The sequence below is a fragment of the Stegostoma tigrinum genome, chromosome 12 (assembly GCF_030684315.1).
Source record: "Stegostoma tigrinum isolate sSteTig4 chromosome 12, sSteTig4.hap1, whole genome shotgun sequence".
NCBI lineage: Eukaryota > Metazoa > Chordata > Chondrichthyes > Orectolobiformes > Stegostomatidae > Stegostoma > Stegostoma tigrinum.
Genome location: NC_081365.1, coordinates 76,376,014 through 76,400,346, shown reverse-complemented (window position 1 = coordinate 76,400,346; position 24,333 = coordinate 76,376,014). Strand labels below are relative to the sequence as shown.

Genomic DNA, 24,333 nt, shown 5'->3' with positions numbered 1-24,333 from the left:
GGAGAGAGGGGGAGGCGGACTGAAGATGGAGAGAAAAGAAGATAGGTGGAGAGGAGAGTATAGGTGGGGAGGTAGGGAGGGGATAAGTCAGTCCAGGGAAGACGGACATGTCAAGGAGGTGGGATGAGGTTAGTAGGTAGGAAATGGAGGTGCAGCTTGGGGTGGGAGGAAGGGATGGGTGAGAGGAAGAACAGGTTAGGGAGGCAGAGACAGGCTGGGCTGGTTTTGGGATGCAGTGGGGAGAGGGGGAGACCTGGGCTGGTTGTGTGATGCAGTGGGGGGAGGGGACGAACTGGGCTGGTTTAGGGATGCGGTGGGGGAAGGGGAGATTTTGAAGCTGGTGAAGTCCACATTGATACCATTGGGCTGCAGGTTCCCGAGCGGAATATGAGTTGCTGTTCCTGCAACCTTCGGGTGGCATCATTGTGGCACTGCAGGAGGCCCATGATGGACATGTCATCTAAAGAATGGGAGGGGGGAGTGGAAATGGTTTGCGACTGGGAGGTGCAGTTGTTTATTGCGAACCGAGTGGAGGTGTTCTGCAAAGCGGTCCCCAAGCCTCTGCTTGGTTTCCCCAATGTAGGGGAAGCCACACCGGGTACAATGGATACAGTATACCACATTGGCAGATGTGAAGGTGAACCTCTGCTTAATATGGAAAGTCATTTTGGGGCCTGGGATGGGGGTGAGGGAGGAGGTGTGGGGGCAAGTGTAGCACTTCCTGCGGTTGCAGGGGAAGGTGCTGGGTGTGGTGGGGTTGGAGGGGACTGTGGAGCGAACAAGGGAGTCACGGAGAGAGTCTCTCCGGAAAGCAGACAAGGGTGGGGATGGAACAATGTCTTGGGTGGTGGGGTCGGATTGTAGATGGCGGAAGTGTCGGAGGATGATGCGTTGTATCCGGAGGTTGGTGGGGTGGTGTGTGAGAATGAGGGGGATCCTCTTTGGGCAGTTGTGGCGGGGGCGGGGTGTGAGGGATGTGTTGCGGGAAATGCGGGAGATGCGGTCAAGGGCGTTCTTGACCACTGTGGGGGGAAAGTTGCGGTCCTTGAAATACTTGGACATCTGGGATGTGCAGGAGTGGAATGCCTCATCGTGGGAGCAGATGCGGCGGAGACGGAGGAATTGGGAATAGGGGGTGGAATTTTTGCAGGAGGGTGGGTGGGAGGAGGTGTATTCTAGGTAGCTGTGGGAGTTGGCTTGAAATGGACATCAGTTACAAGCTGGTTGCCTGAGATGGAGACTGAGAGGTCCAGGAAGGTGAGGGATGTGTTAAAGATAGTCCAGGTGAACTTGAGGTTGGTGTGGAAGGTGTTGGTGAAGTGGATGAACTGTTCGAGCTCCTTTGGGGAGCAAGAGGCAGCGCCTCTTCACCTGCACATCTGCCAATGTGGTACACTGTATCCATTGTACCTGGTGTGGCTTCCTCTACATTGGGTAAACCAAGCAGAGGCTTGGGGACCGCTTTGCAGAATACCTCCATTCGGTTCGCAATAAACAACTGCACCTCCCAGTCGTGAACCATTTCAACTCCCCCTCCCATTCTTTAGATGACATGTCCATCATGGGCCTCCTGCAGTGCCACAATGATGTCACTCGAAGGTTACATAGAACATAGAACATAGAACATTACAGCACAGTACAGGCCCTTCGGCCCTCGATGTTGTGCCGACCTGTCATACCGATCTCAAGACCATCTAACCTACACTATTCCATGTACGTCCATATGCTTGTCCAATGACGACTTAAATGTACCTAAAGTTGGCGAATCTACTACCGTTGCAGGCAAAGCGTTCCATTCCCTTACTACTCTCTGAGTAAAGAAACTACCTCTGACATCTGTCCTATATCTTTCACCACTCAATTTAAGCTATGCCCCCTCGTGCTCGCTGTCACCATCCTAGGAAAAAGGCTCTCCCTATCCACCCAATCTAACCTTCTGATTATTTTATATGTTTCAATTAAGTCACCTCTCAACCTTCTTCTCTCTAATGAAAACAGCCTCAAGTCCCTCAGCCTTTCCTCGTAAGACCTTCCCTCCACACCAGGCAACATCCTAGTAAATCTCCTCCACACCCTTTCCAAAGCTTCCACATCCTTCTTATAATGCGGTGACCAGAACTGTACACAATACTCCAAGTGCGGCTGCACCAGAGTTTTGTACAGCTTCACCATAACCTCTTGGTTCCGGAACTCGATCCCTCTATCAATAAAAGCTAAAAGACTGTATGCCTTCTTAACAGTCGTGTCAACCTGGGTGGCAAATTTCAAGGATCTGTGTATATGGACACCGAGATCTCTCTGCTCATCTACACTGCTAAGAATCTTACCATTAGCCCAGTACTTTGCCTTCCGGTTACTCCTACCAAAGTGCATCACCTCACACTTGTCTGCATTAAACTCCATTTGCCACCTCTCTGCCCAGCTCTGCAGCTTATCTATGTCTCTCTGCAACCTACAGCATCCTTCGTCACTATCCACAACTCCACCGACCTTAGTGTTGTCTGCAAATTTACTAACCCATCCTTCTATGCCCTCATCCAGGTCATTTATGAAAATGACAATCAGCAGTGGACCCAACACCGACCCTTGTGGTACACCACTAGTAACTGGTCTCCAGGATGAGCATTTCCCATCAACTACCACCCTCTGTCTTCTTTCAGCAAGCCAATTTCTGATCCAAACTGCTATATCTCCCACAATCCTATTCCTCCGTATTTTGTACAATAGCCTATTGTGGGGAACCTTATCGAACGCCTTGCTGAAATCCATATACACCACATCAACTGGTTTACTCTCATCTACCTGTTTGGTCACCTTCTCAAAGAACAGCAGGAACAGCAACTCATATTCCGCTTGGGAACCCTGCAGCCCAATGGTATCAATGTGGACTTCACCAGCTTCAAAATCTCCCCTTCCCCCACCACATCCAAAAACCAGCCCAGTTTGTCCCCTCTCCCCATTGCATCACACAACCAGCCCAGGTCTTACCCTCTCCCCACTGCATCCCAAAACCCAGCCCAGCCCAGCCTGTCTCTGCCTCCCTAACCTGTTCTTCCTCTCACCCATCCCTTCCTCCCACCCCAAGCTGCACCTCCATTTCCTACCTACTAACCTCATCCCACCTCCTTGACCTGTCTGTCTTCCCTGGACTGACCTATCCCCTCCCTACCTCCCCACCTATACTCTCCTCTCCACCTATCTTCTTTTCTCTCCATCTTTGGTCCACCTCTCCCTCTCTCTCTATTTATTCCAGAACCCTCTCCCCATCCCCCTCTCTGATGAAGGGTCTAGGCCCGAAACATCAGCTTTTGTGCTCCTGAGATGCTGCTTGGCCTGCTGTGTTCATCCAGCCTCACACTTTATTATCTTGGATTCTCCAGCATCTGCAGTTCCCATTATCTCTGATAACATCCTTGTAAATTCTGTTTGCACTCTGTCTAGTTTAATAGCATCCTTCCTATAGCAGAGTGACCAGAATTTAACACAGCACTCCAAATGTGGCCTAGCTGGAACATGACAACCCAACTCCAGTGCTCAACGTTCTGACTGATGCTTTACACCTTATCCCATACGTTGCTGTGTACTGTCAAGAGAAGAATTGACACATTGCCAGATCTCAGGGTCCACCAACTCTGGTTTGAGCTAACGTCAACTTAAGCTAGTTGGGTTTCTCATCAGTGAAGCATCTCGGGGTGGCTCTGCTGCAGTTAGAAACCCTCTAAGAATGCAAGTTGTCGTTTCTGTTATAACTGCCATGTATGGACATGTCTAAGGCAAGAAAAAACTGCACAACTGAGTGAGAGGTAATTCATGGCATCGTTCTCCAATATGTCCAGCTTCATTGACTATAAGATTGAGACAGAAGTTGTGTGCAGAGCCTATTCAGTTCCTTTCGTTCTGGTTTCTGCGGTGTTCTCAGGAAGTGACACAGCACTTGCAAAGAGGTAGATGGATTTATCCAGTTGCCCTGTTTTCTCTCACATGCAGTGATATGCTTAAATTAGGGAAGTCTGAATCCTGGACTAGAGCTCTCGAGAAGATAGCAAACCAAACCAGAATGAATTCCGCACCGCTGCTGAAATATTTTGACCCCTTGTATACCTGGCTGAAGAAAAATAATGCAGACAATCATCGAAGGGTTGGCTGGGACACTGACTGGAGGCCATGTAAGTAGTCAACCCACTGATCCTGCCGTCTCTTCGCATCCTTTCGTGGATAATTGAGTTGTTTTTGTTAGTGTCATGAGGAACCAGCCTGAGAAAGTGACAGACTGTGTATTTCCAGTGCTTTACCAAATCTTTTATTCGGTGTCAGCTCTGTGGATTTGAGGCTGTTAAATCTTGCCTTGCTTCAGCTGGGTGTGATTTTTGTGGGTATGGCCAGAAGGTGATTGAGGGTGAGGAGAGACCTCCAGCATTATTTTGGTCACACAGACTGATCATGATATGTTTTGATTTATTCCTTCCTGGCCCATGGCCATCATTTCTGCTGGTTCTTAGGCCCTGTTTAACTCAGAGGCCATTCCAGAAGGTGGTTAGGAAACAATTACATTGGAGTAATGGGCTCTGGACTAACATGTAAGCCAGATGACAGGGTCCCTTCACTCATCATTTATCTACACACTCACTCACTCATCACTCACCCTCACTCACTCATCACTCACTGTCACACTCTCACTCAAACTCACTCACTTATCATTCATCCTCACTCACTCATCACTCACCCTCACTCGCTCATCACTCACCCTCAGGCTCTCAGTCAATCTCACTCACTCGTCACTCAATCTTATTCACTCCTCACTGACCGTCACTCACTCATCATTCTCACTCACTTGTCACTGACCCTCACTCACTCGTCACTGACCCTCACTCACTCATTACTGATCCTCACTCACTCATCACTCACTTGTCACTCTCCCTCAATCACGTCACTTACTCATCACTCCCACCACCCATCCTTACCCTCACTCAGCCTCACTGACGGTGAGTGATCAGGACAGTAAACAGTGCAATGGACAAAGAGGTGAAGGAGAGAAGGAGAAATGATCGCACTGGCCACCATTGTCTACAATGGCTAAAACCTTATGGTTTCCCATCGTGAACACATTTAGTTAGTGCAAGTGAGTGCCATCAAAGGGGAAGATGACATTAACAACAAGTTAATATTTATATAGCCCCCTTAACATCAGAGAACACCCCATTATGACATTAAGCCATTCAGGAATTAGGACAAGGTTTGGTCAGGGAGGTAGGTTCAAAGAATATCTTAAAGGAGGGTGACAAGTCAGATATTTAGGAAGGGGAATCCCCTGCTTAGGGTGCAGGTAGCTGAAAGCATGCTCTCTGATTTGGGCACTACAATTGATGCTGCTGAAGCAGCTAGAAATTGGGGGTGGTACGTTGGCTCAGTGGTCAGCACTGCTACCTCACAGCATCAAGATCCAGGGTCAATTCCAACCTCAGGCAACTGTCTGTGTGGGGTTTGCATGTTCTACACCTTGTTATCTGAGGTCGGTGGGGGGTAGCTTAGAATGAGTCGGGGGAATTGAGCTAACCAAAGGGAACTGTGAAAAAGATGAAGACAATTCAAAAGCTTCACTGTGGATCAGGAAGACTCCTGGTTAACGTAATGGCTGGAGGGGCACAAGAGTTTGGTACACTGTGTCGTTAAACAAATAAGATATATATCCTTGCATAAAAATGCCGCCTTCAGACTTTAAAATTAATTTTCAAGCTCTTGTGCTAGATTCTGATTCAAACCAGTCGTCGTTTGTCTTTCTTCTTTCTATTTTCAGATAAAAAAAATGCAGTTAAAGTACGGATTAGTTTGAAGGCAGCCCTTGGAGAGAATGCTGTAAGACTGGTTTTATTATCATAGAATCATAACATCATAGGGGCAAGAGCGGGTCATTCAAACTCCTTGAGCTTTCTCCACCAATCAGTAAAATTCTAGTTGATCCAGTTGTGCTCTCTCGTTTCAGATTCTCCCACGAGGGCAAATTTATGCATTTCAATAAGATTATCTCAAGTTTTTTTTTTCTTTCTCTCAATGCCAAAGAGTACAAGCGCAACATTTTCCTTGGAAGAGAATCCTTTTAGCGCAGGGGAGTCACTGTGAACCTCTTCCGAAACAAATATGCCTCTCCTAACCTGAAAATAACAAATGCTGGAAATCACAGCAGGTCAGGCAGCATCTGTGGAGAGAGGGCAAGCTCATGTTTCGAGTCTAGGTGGCTCTTCATCACAGACTTGAGGCATTAGCCTGCTCTCTCTGCCTGACCTGCTGAGATTTCCAGCATTTTTGTTTTACAGTACAGATCCCAGTGCTTGCAGTAATTTTCTCCAACATCGCTCTCCTTAAATAAGGAAACCAAACCAACATACATTAGCCCAGCTGTAGTCTCACCAGTGCTATGTGCAGCAGTGGGAGGGTTCCCCTGCTTTTACATTCAATCTCCATTGCAATGAAGGTCAACACACATTTGCTTTCCCTGATGACTTACTGTACCTGCTTTCTCACTCATGAACAAGACCAGTCAGATATATTGCAGCATCCTACAGTCTCTCTAATATTCTACTTTTCAATTTACCCAACAACAATGTCCCATTTCCCTACATCTGCCAGATGTGTGTTTCATCCATCTACACTCCTTTGAAAGTTATTTGTGACCTCCTTAAAACTTGTTCTCCTGCATGTCTTTCTGTCATCAGCAAAGTTGGCTGCAAACTGGTAAGTGCCTTCTAGCTAAGTCATGAATACAGATCTGAAATGTTTCCAGCTCCAGTACCCACAAGCTAAAGTCCATACAGCGTGCAAACAAGCCATTAAACCCATGTTGCCCTTTCAAAGAACAGTATCCCACCTAGAACCAGTCGGTGCTTTCCCATGGCCAATCCACTTGAACTGCACCTCTTTAGACTGTGGGAGGAAACCAGAGCAAACCCACGTAGACACAGGGAGAATCCCAAACAGACAGTCACCCGAGGTTGGGATTGAACCTGTGTCCTTGGTGCTGTGAGACAACAGTGCTAACCACTGAGTCACCGTGCTGCAATTTATTCTGGATTTCTTTCTTTAAGTTCAGACAATCCTCTATCCATGCTAATATATCACTTACAACACCTTTGAGTTTTTGCATATAATCTTTTATGTGGCACCTTATCATATGCCTTTTGAAAATCCAAATACACTGCATCTACTGGGTCCCCTTTATCCATTCATCTTGTTCATTTATCAAAAAACTCTAATTCAATCATTGAATGCGCATTCCCTTTCACAAAGCCATGATAATTCTGCCTGATTCTATTCTAAGTGTCTTGTGATTACCTTCTTTTCACAGACTTAAGCATTTTCCCAACAATATATGTTAGGCTAACGGGGAGATGGATTTGTGCTTCCTCTCTCTGTCGTTGCTTGAATAGTAGTGTTATGTTAGTGGCTTTCTGATCTTCTGGGACATTTCTAGAATTGAGAGAATCTTGAAAGATTAGAACCAATGCATCAATTATCAGTGCAACTACCTTTTGTTTTAAGATCCTGAGATGCTGACAAGGTCCAAGGGGATTGTCATTCTTCAGTCCCATTAGTTTTCCAAGACTTTTTTTCCCAATGAGATTTTAGATTCTCCTTTCCTTTTGTCTTCCTGATTTTCTATGAGATACTTCTTGTGGCTTCCCCGGTAAAAATTGGTATCAAATACTTGCTCAAAGCTTTGTTTCCCCTTTCAAATGCTCACCCCCTAAGAAAATAAATCTCCGTTTAGCTACTGTTCTCCTGTTTATTTACATTACATCAGTATTATTTACCCACAATTATTTATTTTCTCCCAATGTATTTGGCACTCTCTGCTGATTTCTAAAATATTTCTGGTGTTCTTTCCTAACACTTTGCAACATTGTATGACTTTTCTCCCATTTTTTTCTGCCAGCCTTCACCAACTTATTGAAGGATTTTTTTTCTCTCTCAGTAGAAAAGGTCTTTGGTGAGAGCTGATATCTTCTAAAATGTGCATCACTGTTTCTCGACTGTCCTAACTTTAAACATGTATTCCCAGTCCACTTTAATACCTCAGTTACAACACAAGTGTAGCTCATGCTGTTAGACATGCAACCACTATATTCAAGCTGCTAAAGAAGCTGAATCCCAACATCAGACAATTGGTACTCCTAGTCTTCAGGAACCGTATGCAATAGCCAACATTACGCTCTGTTGCCGGGTGAATAAATAACTGGTGTGCTGAATTGTGAATTAAAATGATTAATCACGAGTGAGCAACAACGATTCTGTCGGTAAGATGCTCCTGCAAATTCAGATGAAAATATGAAATTGCCAACCTTGACTTAAGAGTGCGTGAATCAGAGTGGACAGTGGATGACCTGGAGACAGTAAGGAGATGCAGGTGCTGGAAGCTGGAGTCAATAAATGTGGAGCTGGAAAGGCACAGCCGGTCAGACAGCCGCTGAGGAGCAGGGAAGTCAATGTTTCGGGCGACATGTGGATGTGTCAGGGTAGGCAGTGGGTATAACAGTGGGTGTGTCAGGGTAGACCGTGGGTATAGGAGTGGGTGAGCAGGGAAGACTGTGGGTATAGGAGTGGGTGAGCAGGGAAGACTGTGGGTATAGGAGTGTGTGAACAGGGTAGACAGTGGGTGTAGGAGTGGGTGAACAGTGTAGACAGTGGGTGTAGGAGTGGGTGAATAGGGTAGACACTGGGTATAGGAGTGTGTGAATAGGGTAGACACTGGGTATAGCAGTGTGTGAATAGGGTAGACAGTGGGTATAGGAGTGTGTGAACAGGGTAGACAGTGGGTGTAGGAGTGGGTGAACAGTGTAGACAGTGGGTGTAGGAGTGGGTGAACAGTGTGGACAGTGGGTGTAGGAGTGTGTGAACAGTGTGGACAGTGGGTGTAGGAGTGTGTGAACAGTGTGGACAGTGGGTGTAGGAGTGGGTGAACAGTGTGGACAGTGGGTGTAGGAGTGTGTGAACAGTGTGGACAGTGGGTGTAGGAGTGGGTGAACAGGGTAGACAGTGGGTATTTGAGTGTGTGAACAGTGTAGACAGTGGGTATAGGAGTGTGTGAACAGGGTAGACAGTGGGTATAGGAGTGTGTGAACAGTGTGGATAGTGGGTGTAGGAGTGGGTGAATCAGGTTAGATTGAGGCAAAATTCATTTGATGGTCCTTCATACAGTCTTTGTTTTTAAATATTTATCAGTGAATGGCCACCAAATAATAGTAAAATAAAAACAATGCCCGGTGGGTGCTGGAAATGAAAAACAGAAATTGCTGGCGAAACTCAATAAATCTGGCAGCATCTGTGGGCAGAGAGCAGAATTAACATGTGTTTGTGAGCCTTCATCACTGAACTTTTAACATTAACTCTTTCTTCCCACAGATTCTGCCAGGTCTGCTGAGTCTCACCAGCGATTTCTGCTTCTGCCTGATTTTATTTCTGTGCAGTTGTCCAGAAAATTGTGCACTCTGTCATTCTAAACATGTTGAGTTCAACATTTTCTTCACCCAGTCATCTGTTGCTGGCTTGGGGTTAAAGTCTGTCTTCATTTTTGTAATGACTGACTAGTCCATCCCACTGCAGTAATTGTGATTCAGTGCAATTAATGCACTTATAATATTCACTCGAAAGCAGTTATCATTTTTTCTTTTTAATACCTGTCCAAGGGTGATTAGATTTGGTGATTTATCGTCCCTGTTGACATGAAGTTGCCGTCTCATGGTTAATCTGTAGGCTCCCAGTTCTGCTGACAAATTTTATGACTTTGATTGGCTTTTTTTAAGGAGCAGGGAAAGTCATGGTTTGTTTTGTCACCGGCTGATAAAGTCTTAGCGTTTGTCAGCATAAATGACACTGCAATTAAACCCTCCGAGAACTGTGACTGTTCCCTCATTCATGAGTTATTGTACCCCCCCCCCCCACCCCCACCACCTCCCCTGGCGTTAGGGGATCGTGCATTTAAGGTGAGAGGGAGAAATCTCTAAGAGATGTGACAGGCAAGTGTTTTTTACACATTAGATTGGTAGGAGCCTGGAACACGCTGCCAGGGGGAGGTGGTAGAGGTAGATACGATAGGGGCGTTTAAGAGATTTTTAGATAAGCATATGAGTATGCAAGGAATGGACCAAGGGCAGGCAGAAGGGATTAGCTTAATTTGGCATCATGTTTGGTCCAACATCATGGCCCAATCCTGTGCTGTACCATTCGATGTTGCATGTTGTTTGTTCTAAGCATGTGCTTCTGACAATATTGGACAGGCAGTGCCTTGTATATTATACTATACAATGTGACTCACAGGTTTCTGTGGTGATATGATGGGAAGGCTATATTTTTGGTATCCTGACTTCAGGATTGCTTGAAAAATCTATTAATCACCCTGCTGTTAAGCCAATGGTAGTCCACTGAATCAAAACTAATGCTTTTGCTTGGATAATGGATGTTTGCGAATTCAGAAGGACAGGAAATAAGGAAAGAAAATCATTTTAAACCCCACTTTCCAAACAGGAAAGAGATGAATCAAATAGATTTGGTTAGGTGCTGCGGGCCGGAGGATATATTTCCTTAAGATTAAACACCACTGCCACAACGATTTTGGTCCAGGTGCTTCCCTGCATGTTAGACCACATAATAGAGTCAGAGAGTCATACAGCATGGAAACAGGCCATTCGGTCCAACTAGTTCATGCTGACCATAATCCCAAACTAAACTAATCCCACCTGCCTGCTCCTGGCCCATATCCCTCCAAACCTTTCCTAGTCATGTACTCATCCAAATGTCTTTTAAACTTTGTAAATGTACCCATGCACCATGTCCTCATGAAGTTCATTCCACACACAAACTACACTCTATGTCAAAAAATTGCCCCCATGTATTTTATTTTAAATCTTTCTCCTCTCATTTTAAAAATATGTCCCATGTTCTCGAGCTCCCCTACCCTGGGGAAAATACCTTTGTCGTTCACCTTATCCATGGCCCTCATGATTTTATAAACTTCTACAAGATCACCCCTCAACTTCCTACACTCCAGTGAGAAAAGTCCCAGCCTATCCAGCCTCTTCTTATAAATCAGATCCTCCATCCCCAGCAATATCCTGGTGGATCTCTTCTGAGCCCCATCCAGCTTAATAATACCGTTCCTATAACGGGGGGACCAGAACTGCACACAGTACTGCAGAAGAAGCCTCATCAATGTCAACACAATGTCGCAACTCCTATATTCAAATGTCTAAGCGCTGAAGACAAGTGTGCTAAATGTCTTCTTAACCACCTTGTGATGCAAACTTCAAAGAATTACGTGCATGAACAACAGAAACTGTTGTTCTACAACATGATGCAGGGCCCTACTTTTAATTGTAAAATTCTTGCCTTTGTTTGTTTTAACAAAATGCAGTATGTCGCATTTATCCAAGTTAATCCCCATCTGCCACTCTTCAGCCCATTGACACAAGTGATCAAGATCTCTTTGTAATCCTGCATGAACACACAAACTAGGATCTAATTGAGCCAGAGGTCTTAAAGTTTATTAACAACACTAACTATGCACACGTGATGCGATATCTCAGGTTGACATGTTGTCTTGGTTCTGTGCACTTACATTATATACGTAGTTGATGAACTGAGCCAAATTGTGAGGTGGATTGTATACATTGGTGATACTGTCTTAGAGATATGGTGCAGGGCTTCCCAAGGTGGGATTCAGGAGCACCAGAGGAATCATGTGCTGAAAGTTTGGGGCCATGAAGCATCAGTGGCTTCCTCAGCTCGTACAGAGACCCCTACATTCTCAGGGCCCTGCTGCCTCTCAAAACCCACTGAGGGGCCACCATAACAATTTTCAGGGAACAGTTGTGTGTTTGACAGCTGCAGCACAGTGTGTTTCCAAGCTCAGTGCACTCAGACAACTGAAATCCATTTTAAGTGCTGAGGGAAAAAGATTAGAAAAACTGTGATCCTTTGACATTGTAAAGGCAACTCTTTGAAGTAGATGTAGATCCCGAAGCAGGTCAAAGCGTTCGAAGGAGGGGTAAACAGGTCAACATTGGTGAAATAACAAGGTGTGGAGCTGGATGAACACAGCAGGCCAAGCAGCATCCGAGGAGCAGGAAGACTGACGTTTCGGGCCTAGACCCTTTTTCAGGAAATAGGTCTAGGCCCGAAATGTCAGCTTTCCTGCTCCTCTGATGCTGCTTGGCCTGCTGTGTTCATCCAGCTCTACAACTGTGATATCTCAGATTCTCCAGCGTCTGCAGTTCCTACTGTCTCTGCAACATTGGTGAAAATTCTGTTTTGGAGGTTATGCGGGAAAGACACTCTCAATCAGTGATAGGTTGATCTTCTTTGTTTGTAGCGGTTCTGTTTCTATTGCCAAGGCACTCAGCAACCTCCAGCAGCCATTCCCAAGCAGTTGTGAGGGGTCTCGTTCCTGACATTGTAAAGGAAATAGGGTTTTATTCCTGCTTCCTACTGCCCCTTTGGGACCTCCCCACTCCATTGTCTCTCTCCCAGGCAAAATCTTTTAGCCCCCAGCAGCAGCTTTCAGCTGAAGCCCAGAACCAGGACTTTTTCTCCCTTTTGAGAGCAGGTACAGGCCTTTCTCCCACAGTAGGCAGCCTGCCTAATTCCCAGCACCATTCAGGTGCCTCTCGATAGGTAAAGGCTACTAGCTTTGGGCCTGTTTTGATTGCAAGACATGAGATTTTCCTGTTAAGTCTCGCCTTGTTTCCAGATGGGCGTTCAATTCCGACTTGAGTTAATTCTCCTTAACCCTCAGCACGTTCCCAGTCATTCCTCTGGTTGTGAATTATCCTAGATCTGTGTAAACTGTTTTGCAGCATTGCAAATTTGTCCCATTTCTATTCCTGAGCTGGCTGTCTCTGAAATGACAGCATGCATCTCATGTCTGCTACAGTCTGCAGTGCTAGCCAGTTTACCTGTAGGTTAGAATCAGGTAAGAGGCCCTTTGGCCCATCAAAGCTACCCTAAATGGCAGCACGGTGGCTCAAGGGTTAGCACTGCTGCCTCACAGCGCCAGGAACCCGGGTTCGATTCCACTCTCGGGTGTCTGTTTGTGTGGAGGTTGCACATTCTCCCCGTGTCTGCAAGGGTTTCCTCCGGGTGCTCCAGTTTTCTCCCACAGTTCAGATATATGTAGGTTAGGGTGGGCTGGCCGTGCTAAACTGCCTGTAGTGTCCAGTGATTTGCAGTCTTGGTGGATCAACCATGTGATATTCAGTGTTTGCGGGAGGGGTTTGGGTGGGATGCTCTTTGGAGGGGCAGTGCAGACTCAATGGGCCGAATGGCCTGCTTCCACACTGTAGGGGTTCTATAATCTGACTTTGGTTGAGGGGTAAATGTTGGCCTGGTAAGTGTGGGACAAAACTCGCTGCTGTTGTTCGAAATGGAGCCACTTTTAGCTGTGAAGGCAGGCTGTCTAACCCCTTGCATCTCCGACAGTGCAGCTCTCCCTCAGCAGTGCATAGGGAGTATCAGGATGGGTCGATGTGCTCCAGTATTCAAACCCATGACCACGAGGCTGACGCAAATGGGCTCTGCCACTGAGACTGTCAATGATGCAGGTTCCTGACTGCTGCATTCCTATTCCCAATGGGAAGACCCACATCCGTGCTGTTTCTGATGTAAATGGAAACAGAGGATTTATTCACTGGCCTTGTCGCTGAGTGTGATGTTTAGCTCTCACGGTTTGGACTAATCAGGTTAATGACTTTATAGTTCTCTTATTGTACAATCACAAATATTTGGTCTTTAAATTCCAGCATGGGGGGTGTGGATAGTAATAAAACTAGCGGCTTATTTCTGTAAAATGTGCCTCCAAAACATTTATAATATTGAATTGTATATGCTGGGCCTAGGCCCAGTGGTAGATAGCTACATCCTCTGCCAAAGTGGGGAGCACTAACACAAAGCATTCTTGTTTGACCTCAGTATGCCTGGGACGTAAGTGAGATGTACTTTTTCAAATCAGCTGTCGCCTTTTCCATGAGGAAGTACTGGGAGGAGTCGAGAAACCAGATTGTCAACTTTGTGTGAGTGAATTCGTTTCTGTGCCTCCACCCACACCCCACCCCCCAGCTCCCAGTACTCGGCACGCTGCCGCTAAGGTGGGAAGCAAGCCGGAGGGAGCTGGCAGCGGGGCTGGGGGAGCACCCTTCAGCTTCCAAACAAGATGGGGAAAAAAGTTAGAAATAGTTGGGAGACGAGGAGTGGGGGGTTGGGGGGTGGGGAAGCGAGGAAGACGTTGCCCACCTCAGCTTCACTGAGAAGTGATGCCACTTGAATATGATTGGATCGGTCCGCTGTTGTGACTAGTATGGGCATGATAGGCTGAGTAGTCTCCTCCTGTGCTGTAAACTCTGAGACTCCATGCCTCTAATGATTATAAACTAGCTGCGTGCAAACCCCCCCCCACCCCATTTCATGCCTGTCTGTTGATGGGGGGGGGGTACAGGTTGGGGGGCGGTGAGAGAAGCAGAAACCTTTTTTCTCTCAGTCTGTAGAAGTCCTTCTCCAAAGTCAGGGCTATCAAACATTTGTAAGCCTGAGAACATTGACTCTTGGCTCCACAGTGAGACAGAGCTGATGTCACAGTCAGATTGGCCACGATTTTATCAAACAGGGAGAGCAGGCTGTGGGGCCAAACGGCCTTCTCCTGCACCTACAAGGGAAGCTGCGGCCTCCCTTTTGGGGAGTTCCTCCAGTTTGGGAGTTGGGGGTAGCGGGGGAGCAGTTGAGGCTCAGTCCCCATCAGGGGGTTGATCAGGAGAGGTTGCTGAGTCCCCAACCATCCCCAGAGTGAGCTGACAGCCCCGTTCACATTGGTCTCCATGCTTTCTGGGAAATATAGCCGCTCCGGCTCTGAGCTATTGGTTAACACGCTGAATGGGCACGCCATGATTTTCCCATGTATTTCCCTATCTGCTTTCCTATTTACCTCAGCGGTAACTCCTTAACGCTCCACCCACACCCAGCCCCACACTGCCAGACCCGGGATCCCGGTTCCCTGTGCCAACTCCGACACACTGGCACTCAGCCTACTGCCCCGGTTTCCCTGGGCCGGTCTTGCGCCTGGAGTAAATGTGGTGCCAGGCTCTGCTGGACAAAGTCAGAAGTCACACGATGCCAGGTTAGAAGTCCAACAGGTTTATTTGAAATCAGAAGTTTTTGGAGCACTGCTCCTTCATCAGGTGGAGTTCTCCCCAGCCCAACACCGGCATCTCCACGTCACAGGTTCTGCTGGCTAACAGGGCACTGGGGAGCTTTGTCTTCAGGACGTTGGGTTTCTCACAGAGTCAGAGAGATGTACAGCACGAAACAGGCCCTTCGGCCCAACTTGTCCTTGCTGACCAGATATCCTAAATTAATCTGGCCCCATTTACCAGCATTTGGCCCATATCCCTCTAAAACCCTTCCTATTCATACACCTGCCCAGATGCCTTTTAAATGATGTAATTGTACTAGCCTCCACCACTTCCTCTGGCATCTCGTTTCATACATGCACCACCCTCTGAATGAAAACGTTGCCCCTCAGGTCCCTTTTAAATCTTTCCGCTCTCACCTTAAACCTATATCCTCTCATTTTGGACTACCCTACCCTGGGGATAGGACTCTAGCTATTCACCCTATCTATACCCCTCATGATTTTATAAACCCCTCTATAAGGTCTCCCTCAGCTACTACTGGGAAAATAATCCCAGCCAATGCAGCCTCTCCCTATAGCTCAAACCCTCCAAACCTCTGATGAAGGGTCTAGGCCCGAAACGTCAGCTTTTGTGCTCCTGAGATGCTGCTTGGCCTGCTGTGTTCATCCAGCCTCACATTTTAACATCCTTATAAATCTTTTTTGAACTCTTTCCAGTTTCCTAATATCCTTCCTATAGCAGGGAGGCCAGAATTGAACGCAGTATTCCAAAAGTGGCCTCACCAATATGCTGTACAGTCTCAACATGACCTCCGAACACCTGCACTCAATACACGGATCAATAACAGCAAATATACCAAACACCTTCTTCACTATCCCATCTACTTCATAGAATCCCTTCAGCCCAACGAGTCCACACTGACCCTCAGAGCACCCACCCACCCAAACCTATCCCCCTATAACCCACCTAATCTACACATCACTGAACACTATGGGCAATTTAGCACGGCCAATCCACCTAGCCTGCACATCTTTGGACTGTGGGAGGAAACCGGAGCACCCGGAGGAAACCCACACAGACACGGGGAGAATGTGCAAACTCCACACAAGCACCAAGGTTTGGAACCGAACCCATGCCCCTGGCGCTGTGAGGCAGCAGTGCTAGCCACTGTGCCACCGTGCCACTCTTCAAGATTTTTGCAACCCCACTTTCAAGGAATTACAAACCTCCAAGGTCACTTTGGTGGGCAACATATTCCAAGGAGCGGAACGAGGGCTTTCAGATCTTCAGGGATGGGGCCCTGATTTAACGTCACTTCCAACAGTGCAGTTCGGAGCCACTTTGTGCTCAGATCCCTCAAATGTACCACAAACTTACCCAGAAATGAGAGTGCCCTCCTCTGAGCTGCACAATGTGGGCAACAGACCCATTCAAATCGAGTGGCATTCAGTGATATCACAGAATATTGAGTATTCCAACAAACAATTCCTTGCTGATAGCCATATTTACACCAGCCCATGTAATTAAGGCTAATAAAATGTGAGGCTGGATGAACACAGCAGGCCCAGCAACATCTCAGGAGCACAAAAGCTGACGTTTCGGGCCTAGACCTCTGATGAAGGGTCTAGGCCCGAAACGTCAGCTTTTGTGCTCCTGAGATGCTGCTGGGCCTGCTGTGTTCATCCAGCCTCACATTTTATTACCTTGGATTCTCCAGCATCTGCAGTTCCCATTATCACATGTAATTAAGGTGTTTGTTATGGGTAAAGCACCAAAATTTGTGCAAACCTACCAAGGCTCAAAATGCCTTTGCAATAATAATTATTATTGTCTTCCACACAGGACCGAGAATGTTTTTATATTCGATGAAACAAAAAGGATCTCTTTTTATTTCTATGTCAACAACCCAAAGAACCTTTCTGAAATTATTTCAAAGGCAGAAGTGACACAAGCTATCAGGTATCACCTAAAACTCTTTGGCACTGAAGTAGCCAACAGTGCAAGGTCTACATGGTTTAAAGCTTGGATATTGTTGAAAACTTAATTTCATGCAAGTTTTTCATCTTGCACTCATTTAGACAATTCACAAGAATACCAATAAAGGGGAAAACCAACTTTTGTGACCAAATTTATGCAACTGATTGGCAATTGGACTCTGATTGGTCAAGTTACCATCATGGAGAGTACACCAGATGGCTGATGACATGACATTTAACTTCTAAGCTTCATTTAATTGTAAATGATTTGGATGAAAATGTAGATGGGGATGTTAATAAGTTTGCAGATGATACAAAGACCTGTGGAGTTGTAGAGGCGTGTCAAAGGCTCCAGCAGGATAGAGATCAGTTGCCAATATGGGTGGAGAAGTGGAAGATGGAGTTGAATCTGGGTAAGAGTGAGGCGTTGCACTTTAAGACAGCTAATGGCTGGATTCTGAACAGCATTGATGTACAGAGGGATCTTGGGCTTGGAGCCCACGGTACCCAGAAAGTAGCCATGCAAGTAGACAGGGTGGTAAAGAAGGCGTACGGCATGCTTGCCTTTATTGGTCAAGGTATTGAGTATAAGAGTCAGCATGTCATGTTGTAGCTTTATAAGACTTTGGTTATGCATAGTGCGTCGCTTTCGATGCTGGTCATCACATTACAGGAAGGATCTGGAGGCTTTGGAGAGGGTGCAGAAGAGGTTTACCAGGATGCTGCCCGGATTAGAGGGTGTGAGCTGTAAGGAAAACTCAGGCTGTTTTCTCTGGAGCGACTGAGGCTGAGGGAAGACTTGATAGAAGTCTGTAAAATTCTGTGATCCAAAGACAGGGTTGACAGTCAGAATCTTATTCCTGGAGTTGAAATGCCTCATACTAGGGGGCTTGCATTTAAGGTGAGTTGGGATAAGTTCAAAAGAGATGTGAAGGGCAAGTATTTTTTCTACACAGAGAGTGTTAGGAGTGTGGAATGTGCTGCCAGGGGATGGTGGGTGGGGGTAAATACAGTAGGGGCATTTTAAGGGGCTTTAAGATAAGCACATTGATATGCAGGGAGTGGAAGGATATGGACCAAGGACAGGCAGAAGGGATTAGCTTAATTTGGTGTCATGTTCAGCACGACATTATGGGCCTAAGGGCCTATCCCTGTGCTATATAGTTCAATGATCTGTTAAAACACAGGCTCCTGTTCCCTAGTTGACAGAAGGGACATGTATACAAATGACTCCTGTTGTAACAAAACGAAACAAAATAGCCATTCTCTGGTTCCTGTCTGAGGGCAATATCTGAGTCGACTGATCTGATTTAAACTGAGAAAAAACATTGGAGTTAATTGTCACTCATCAACTAACTGATGCATTCTCCATGGCAACATCTCTACCAATCAGAGGCTACTTGCCAACTAATCAGCACTGTCTATTCACATAGTGAAAAGAAAACAATGTTTTTCCTTTACATCAGCGTGCTTGTAATTGTCCTGGTAATCCTTGGGAGGTGCTAGTGAGTTACTATCTGAGCCCCTGCAGTCCTTGGAGTGTCACCTGCAATACCCTTAAGGGTTCATCTAGGACTTTGCTCTGAGAAAGTGAAGGAATGGAGATGTATTCCCAAGTCAGAATGGTGATTGGCTTAGAAGAGATCTTTCAGGTGGTGGTGTTCTCGGTGGAAGTGGTCGGGGGATTGGAAAGTGCTGTGTGAGGATCTTTGGTGAGTTTCTGCAGTGCATCTTGTAGACAGTACACACTGCTGCTACTGAGTGTCGGTGGTAGAGGGAGTGGATGCTTGTGGATGCGGTGCCAATCAAGCAGCTGCTTTGTCCTGGATGGTGTCGAGCTTCTTGAGTGTTGTTGGAGCTGCACCCATCCAGGGCGAGTGGGGAGTATTCCATCACACTCCTGACTTGTGCCTTGCAGATAGCGGCTTTGGGGAGTCAGGAGGTGAGTTACTCACCGCAGTAATCTTAGCTTCTGACCTGCTCTTGTAGCCACAGTGTTTATATGGTGAGTCCAGCTGAAATTCTGATCGAGCATAACCCCCCCCCCCGCCAGAATATTGATAGTGGGTGATTCAGTGATAGCAACGCCATTGACATCAAGAAGGTGTGGTTAAATTGTCTCTTACTGGAGATGTGGAGTCTTAGTAAAAGGAAACAAATTTAAAATGAAAATCAAACAGGTCTGAGTTTAATAATCAAGCTTTAAGCTAGATGTTAATAATGTACAAACATTCAAAACGTTCATTTCAACTTCCCATGTTATTTCAAATTAACAGCTCTAGATTATAAAGTTGAGATAGTGTTGAGACAATGGCTGGAGGATATATACATTGTTAAAGTAATTCTGTCGCTCCTCAGAGATGCTATCAATTTAATGAACTAGATTGTTTTTAATTAAGGACCTGTGTGTTATCTCATATTCTGAATAATAAATCACTATAAGGATTAATTTCGAACACACTGTTATGAGAGTCACTAACACCAGCGACATCAAATGTTGCTCACTCCACAGAAAGAACAGAGAGAGATTTAACAGCGCATTCCTGTTGAATGACGAGACACTGGAGTTTGTTGGTATTAAGCCAACTCTGGCACCAGCACATGAACCTCCCGTGGCGGTCTGGCTGATTGTGTTTGGGATTGTTATCGGTCTGGTTTGCATCGGATTAACAATCCTGATCATCAGTGGCATTCGGGCAAGAAAACAGTAAGTGCCGAAACGATGTGTGCCGGTTAGAATGGGCATGGTGGTTGGTGAGGGGTTTAGAAACCTGGGGACAGCTCGGGGAATCAGTGGGGATTAGGGGGATTAGCGGTCAAAAAGGGCAACAGCAGGGCCATGGGAATCAGTGGGGGCCGTGGGAATCAGTGGGGACTATGGGAATCAGTGGGAGGTATGGGGATCAGTGTGGGCTATGGGAATCAGTGGGGGCTATGGGAATCAGTGGGGACCGTGGGAATCAGTGGGGACTATGGGAATCAGTGGGGTGTAGGGAATCAGTGGGGGCTATGGGAATCAGTGGGGGCCATGGGAATCAATGGGGGCCGTGGAAATCAGTGGGGACCGTGGGAATCAGTGGGGGCGGTGGGAATCAGTGGGAGCCGTGGGAATCAGTGGGGGCTATGGGAATCAGTGGGGGCTATGGGAATCAGTGGGGGCTGTGGGAATCAGTGGGGGCTATGGGAATCAGTGGAGACAATGGGAATCAGTGGGGGCTATGGGAATCAGTGGGGGCTATGGGAATCAGTGGAGACAATGGGAATCAGTGGGGGCTATGGGAATCAGTGGAGACAATGGGAATCAGTGGGGGCTATGGGAATCAGTGAGGGCCGTGGGAATCAGTGGGGACTATGGCAATCAGTGGGGGGTAGGGAATCAGTGGGGGCTATGGGAATCAGTGGAGACAATGGGAGTCAGTGGGGGCTATGGGAATCCGTTGGGGCTGTGGGAATCAGTGGGGGCTATAGGTATCAATGGGGACTATGAAGATCAGTTTGAATTATGGGTATTGGTGAGGATTATGGAGACCAGTGTGGATTGTGAGGATCAGTGGTGATTATGGGGATCACTGAAGATTGTGAGGATCAATGGGGATTATGGGGATCAGTGAAGATTGTGAGGATCAATGGGGATTATGGGGATCAGTGAAGATTGTGAGGATCAATGGGGATTATGGGGATCAGTGAAGATTGTGAGGATCAATGGGGATTATGGGGATCAGTGACAATGGACAATGGAATAATGAGTTTTGTTTGAGGTCACTGGAAACGCTGAGGATTAATTGAGTTATGGTGATTAGTGAGATTATTGGGATCTGTTGGGATCAAGGAGATCACTAGGATCTCTGGAGATGAATGGAGACTCTGGGGTCAGTTGAACCAAAAAGGATCAAATTGAGTTTGAAAGTATGTGCTCATGGTCACTCTGTGTCAATTCACAGTTACCCATTCTCCCATCTCGATTAATTAGGGGATCAGTTTCCCAATAATTTCATACACAGTTATCATACACAGTCAGGTCAAACACATTCAAGAGCCAACACATGCTGATTAGTGAACCTGTTGTGAAGATCCAACCCTGAGCAAAACATTGTTAAATGTCGCGTAGGATCTGCAATTACTGACCATGTTGATGTGAACTTGTGGCCATGGGTGAGTCAGTGTTTACTGTACGATAGTTGTGCATTCTGAAATAAAATGCAATCCCATTGTTTATTTCGCAACAGCAAAAAAGCACAAGACACCGAGAATAATGAGCTTCAAAAAACCAAAGATTTACCAGCATTGCCTTATGAGGAGATTGTGTTCGAACAGGGGGTTAAGAACCCAGCTTTTGCCACGGGTACATTGAGTACGGAGTTGTAGACGCGGTCAATCCCACACATTTTTTGAACGTACTTGGACTAACTATGGAACTTATGGAATTGTGTACTGAAGCATTCGGTGAAGTTCAATTAATGCAGTTGATATCTGGCAACAGAATTAGCCCAAATTTCCACAAAGTTTTGACCGTTTAATCTGGATTTACTCAAGTGCAACTTACCTACACATCAGATCCCCAATAAAGAGAACTGTCCCTGCACGAAGCTGATAGTCAGGACCCTCAGATATCAAGAGACAAGCAATCTCATAGTACAGTATTCAGAAGCAGTGTAGACTTCCCACAATGTCATCGCAGCCAGCACTTTGTCATCGACAGCAGCGATAGAACAGGATATGTAGCTCATTCCATGACCCGCCATTGAATCCTGTTTATTATTTGGCTGGAGTTGAGGAGATGTCTGGCCTGGTTTTATGCAGTAAAGATTGGTGAAGGAGCATGAGTTCAAAGATCCCCAAAATGTTCAATGCTGTGTCCGAATCTTCCCCACATCGTCAAATACATTCGTCACCTCGGAGTCTTGATTTCAAATAGCGCACACTCCCTCCATTGTAGCCTAAATCTGCTGTAATGGTTCTGGACAAATAAAGATATAAAGGCATCCCAGTTTTCTGTTTGCCTGTGTTAATCTTTTCTTGACCCCGTGCAAGTATAGACACAGAGAGTCCATCTATGATAATGGGAACTGCAGATGCTGGAGAATCCGAGATAACAAAGTGTGGAGCTGGATGAACACAGCAGGCCAAGCAGCATCTCAGGAGCACAAAAGCTGACGTTTTGGGCCTGGACCCTTCATCAGAGTCTAGGCCCGAAACGTCAGCTTTTGCGCTCCTGAGATGCTACTTGGCCTGCTGTATTCATCCAGCTCCACACTTTGTTATCTTGGACAGTCCATCTATGCTTGCTCCAGTTGGTAAATTTGCTGGATCACAACGTGTACCATCCTTTTTCCAGTTGGAAAACCACAAAAAGCTAAAGGCAGGGATGCAACTGTCCACCAAGAGGATGCAGGATATTTCGGTAAAGAGGTGTACGTGCACATTTTCCCACTGGCTGCAATCAGCATGGACATCCGTGAGATGAGCAAGCAACTCAATAACAATGCTCCTTCGAACAGAGGAGATTGAGAGGGCACATGATTGAGGTGCATAAAGTTATGAGGAACAACGACAGAGTGAACAGGAGAAACATTTCCCCTTGATGGAAGGGTTAATGACCGGGGCAGGTAAGGGGCAGGAGGTTTAGGGGAGATGTCCTAGTTAGCCTTGCGCCTGGGAATTATTAAGAATGGAAAGACGTCAATTACGAAAAATCTCTGGAAGAGGGAGGCGGAAAAGGGCGATATATGGTTTCAATAGGAGGACACCCACAGAAGAACAGAGAAACTCCTGAACCTCAAAAGAGGAGGCGGCCATTCACCCTGTTGGCGGCACGGTGGCTCAGTGGTTAGCACTGCAGCCTCACAGCGCCGGGGCCCCGGGTTCAATTCCAGCCTCAGGCAACTGTCTGTGTGGAGTTTGCACATTCTCCCCGTGTCTGCGTGGGTTTCCTCCGGGTGCTCCGGTTTCCTCCCACAGTCCAAACATGTGCAGGCTAGGTGGATCGGCCATGCTAAATTGCCCGTAGTGTTCAGGGGTGTGTGGGTTATAGGGAGATGGGTCTGGGTGGGATGCTTCAAGGGGCAGTGTGGGCTTATTGGGCCGAAGGGGCTGTTTCCACACTGTAGGGAATCTAATGTAATTGTCTAAGCCCTATTACAACATTCAACAAGATTGCAACTAATCTCTCATATAACTCCACTTACCTGCCTTTCTCATTTCTCCTAACCCCCAACAACTAAAACCTAGGGACAGCACTCTTAAAATAAACAATCCATTGTTGGTTGTGGAAGTGACTTTTAAACTTCAACCATGCTTTACATGTGAAAATACTTCCTAATATTACACCCGAAAATTCTGGCTCTCCAGAAGACAAGCAGGGCGGATGGACAGAACCTATCAGTTTCCTCTCCTGGAAACTTTGATCGAATCATGTACAACTTTTTTTTAAAATTCCAGGGAATACAATCCTAATTTGTGTCTTCTTGCCACTGTTCATAACCTCTAAGTGTTCAGGAACGACCTTGGTAACTCAACACTTGACTCCATTGAAAGTGCATGTTCTTTGTGCGATGGGGAGCCTGAAACACATCACAACTCCCCAGGGATTGTCTGACCCAGGGATTTCTATGTCTGAAGGAAGACGTTCCCTATAGTCTGCTCCTCTACATTAAACAGACAGTCAACATTTACATTATTGTGTGAACTTGTTCTGTGAATGATCTATGCTGCTCTGTTGGCCTAAGCCCGTAGCGAAGAATAGACAGACTTGCACTTTCATTGACACCATAAACGTTTGACTCAGGTCAGTGCAGACAGGCCCCTATCCCTTTCTCCACCTTCAAACCTGCTGGGCAAGGGAATTGACCACAGTGTTACCCATTGGCTTAATCCATCAATAAACTCATTTCCATTTCACTTCCATTGACGCTTCTCACTATGGTTCACATCTCTATGTCATCAGCAAATTTAGATGAGTGATCGTTGAGTATTTGTAGCTGTTGAGTTTCCTGAGGGAGACTGTTAGGTACACCCTCTAATGTGTGTTCCTTCTCCATTATCGTCATTGCGTGAGTCAAGTTGACCAGCCCATTTCCCAAGCATATAATGCCTTGAGTTCTTCAGCTTCAAATTAAACATTTCTTAAGAGCTACATTACCAAATGCCTTCTGGAAGTGCATGTCAACAACACCCACAGATGTCCCCAGATG

General features: G+C 46.3%; 1 protein-coding gene across 2 annotated transcripts in view; it reads left to right on the top strand.

The window, feature by feature from the left end:
- The window catches only part of ace2 (angiotensin I converting enzyme 2), a 65,093-nt gene extending 42,958 nt beyond the window's left edge, over positions 1–22,135 (top strand). For both annotated transcript variants that reach the window (XM_059650441.1, XM_059650442.1), the window contains exons 14-19: positions 3,988–4,166; positions 5,795–5,853; positions 13,954–14,054; positions 17,010–17,126; positions 19,656–19,850; positions 21,370–22,135. In XM_059650441.1, the coding sequence (XP_059506424.1) occupies positions 3,988–4,166; positions 5,795–5,853; positions 13,954–14,054; positions 17,010–17,126; positions 19,656–19,850; positions 21,370–21,508 (790 nt within the window). In that variant the 3' untranslated portion in view covers positions 21,509–22,135. The remainder of the gene's footprint in view (positions 1–3,987; positions 4,167–5,794; positions 5,854–13,953; positions 14,055–17,009; positions 17,127–19,655; positions 19,851–21,369) is intronic.
- The last annotated feature ends 2,198 nt before the right edge of the window (positions 22,136–24,333 follow it).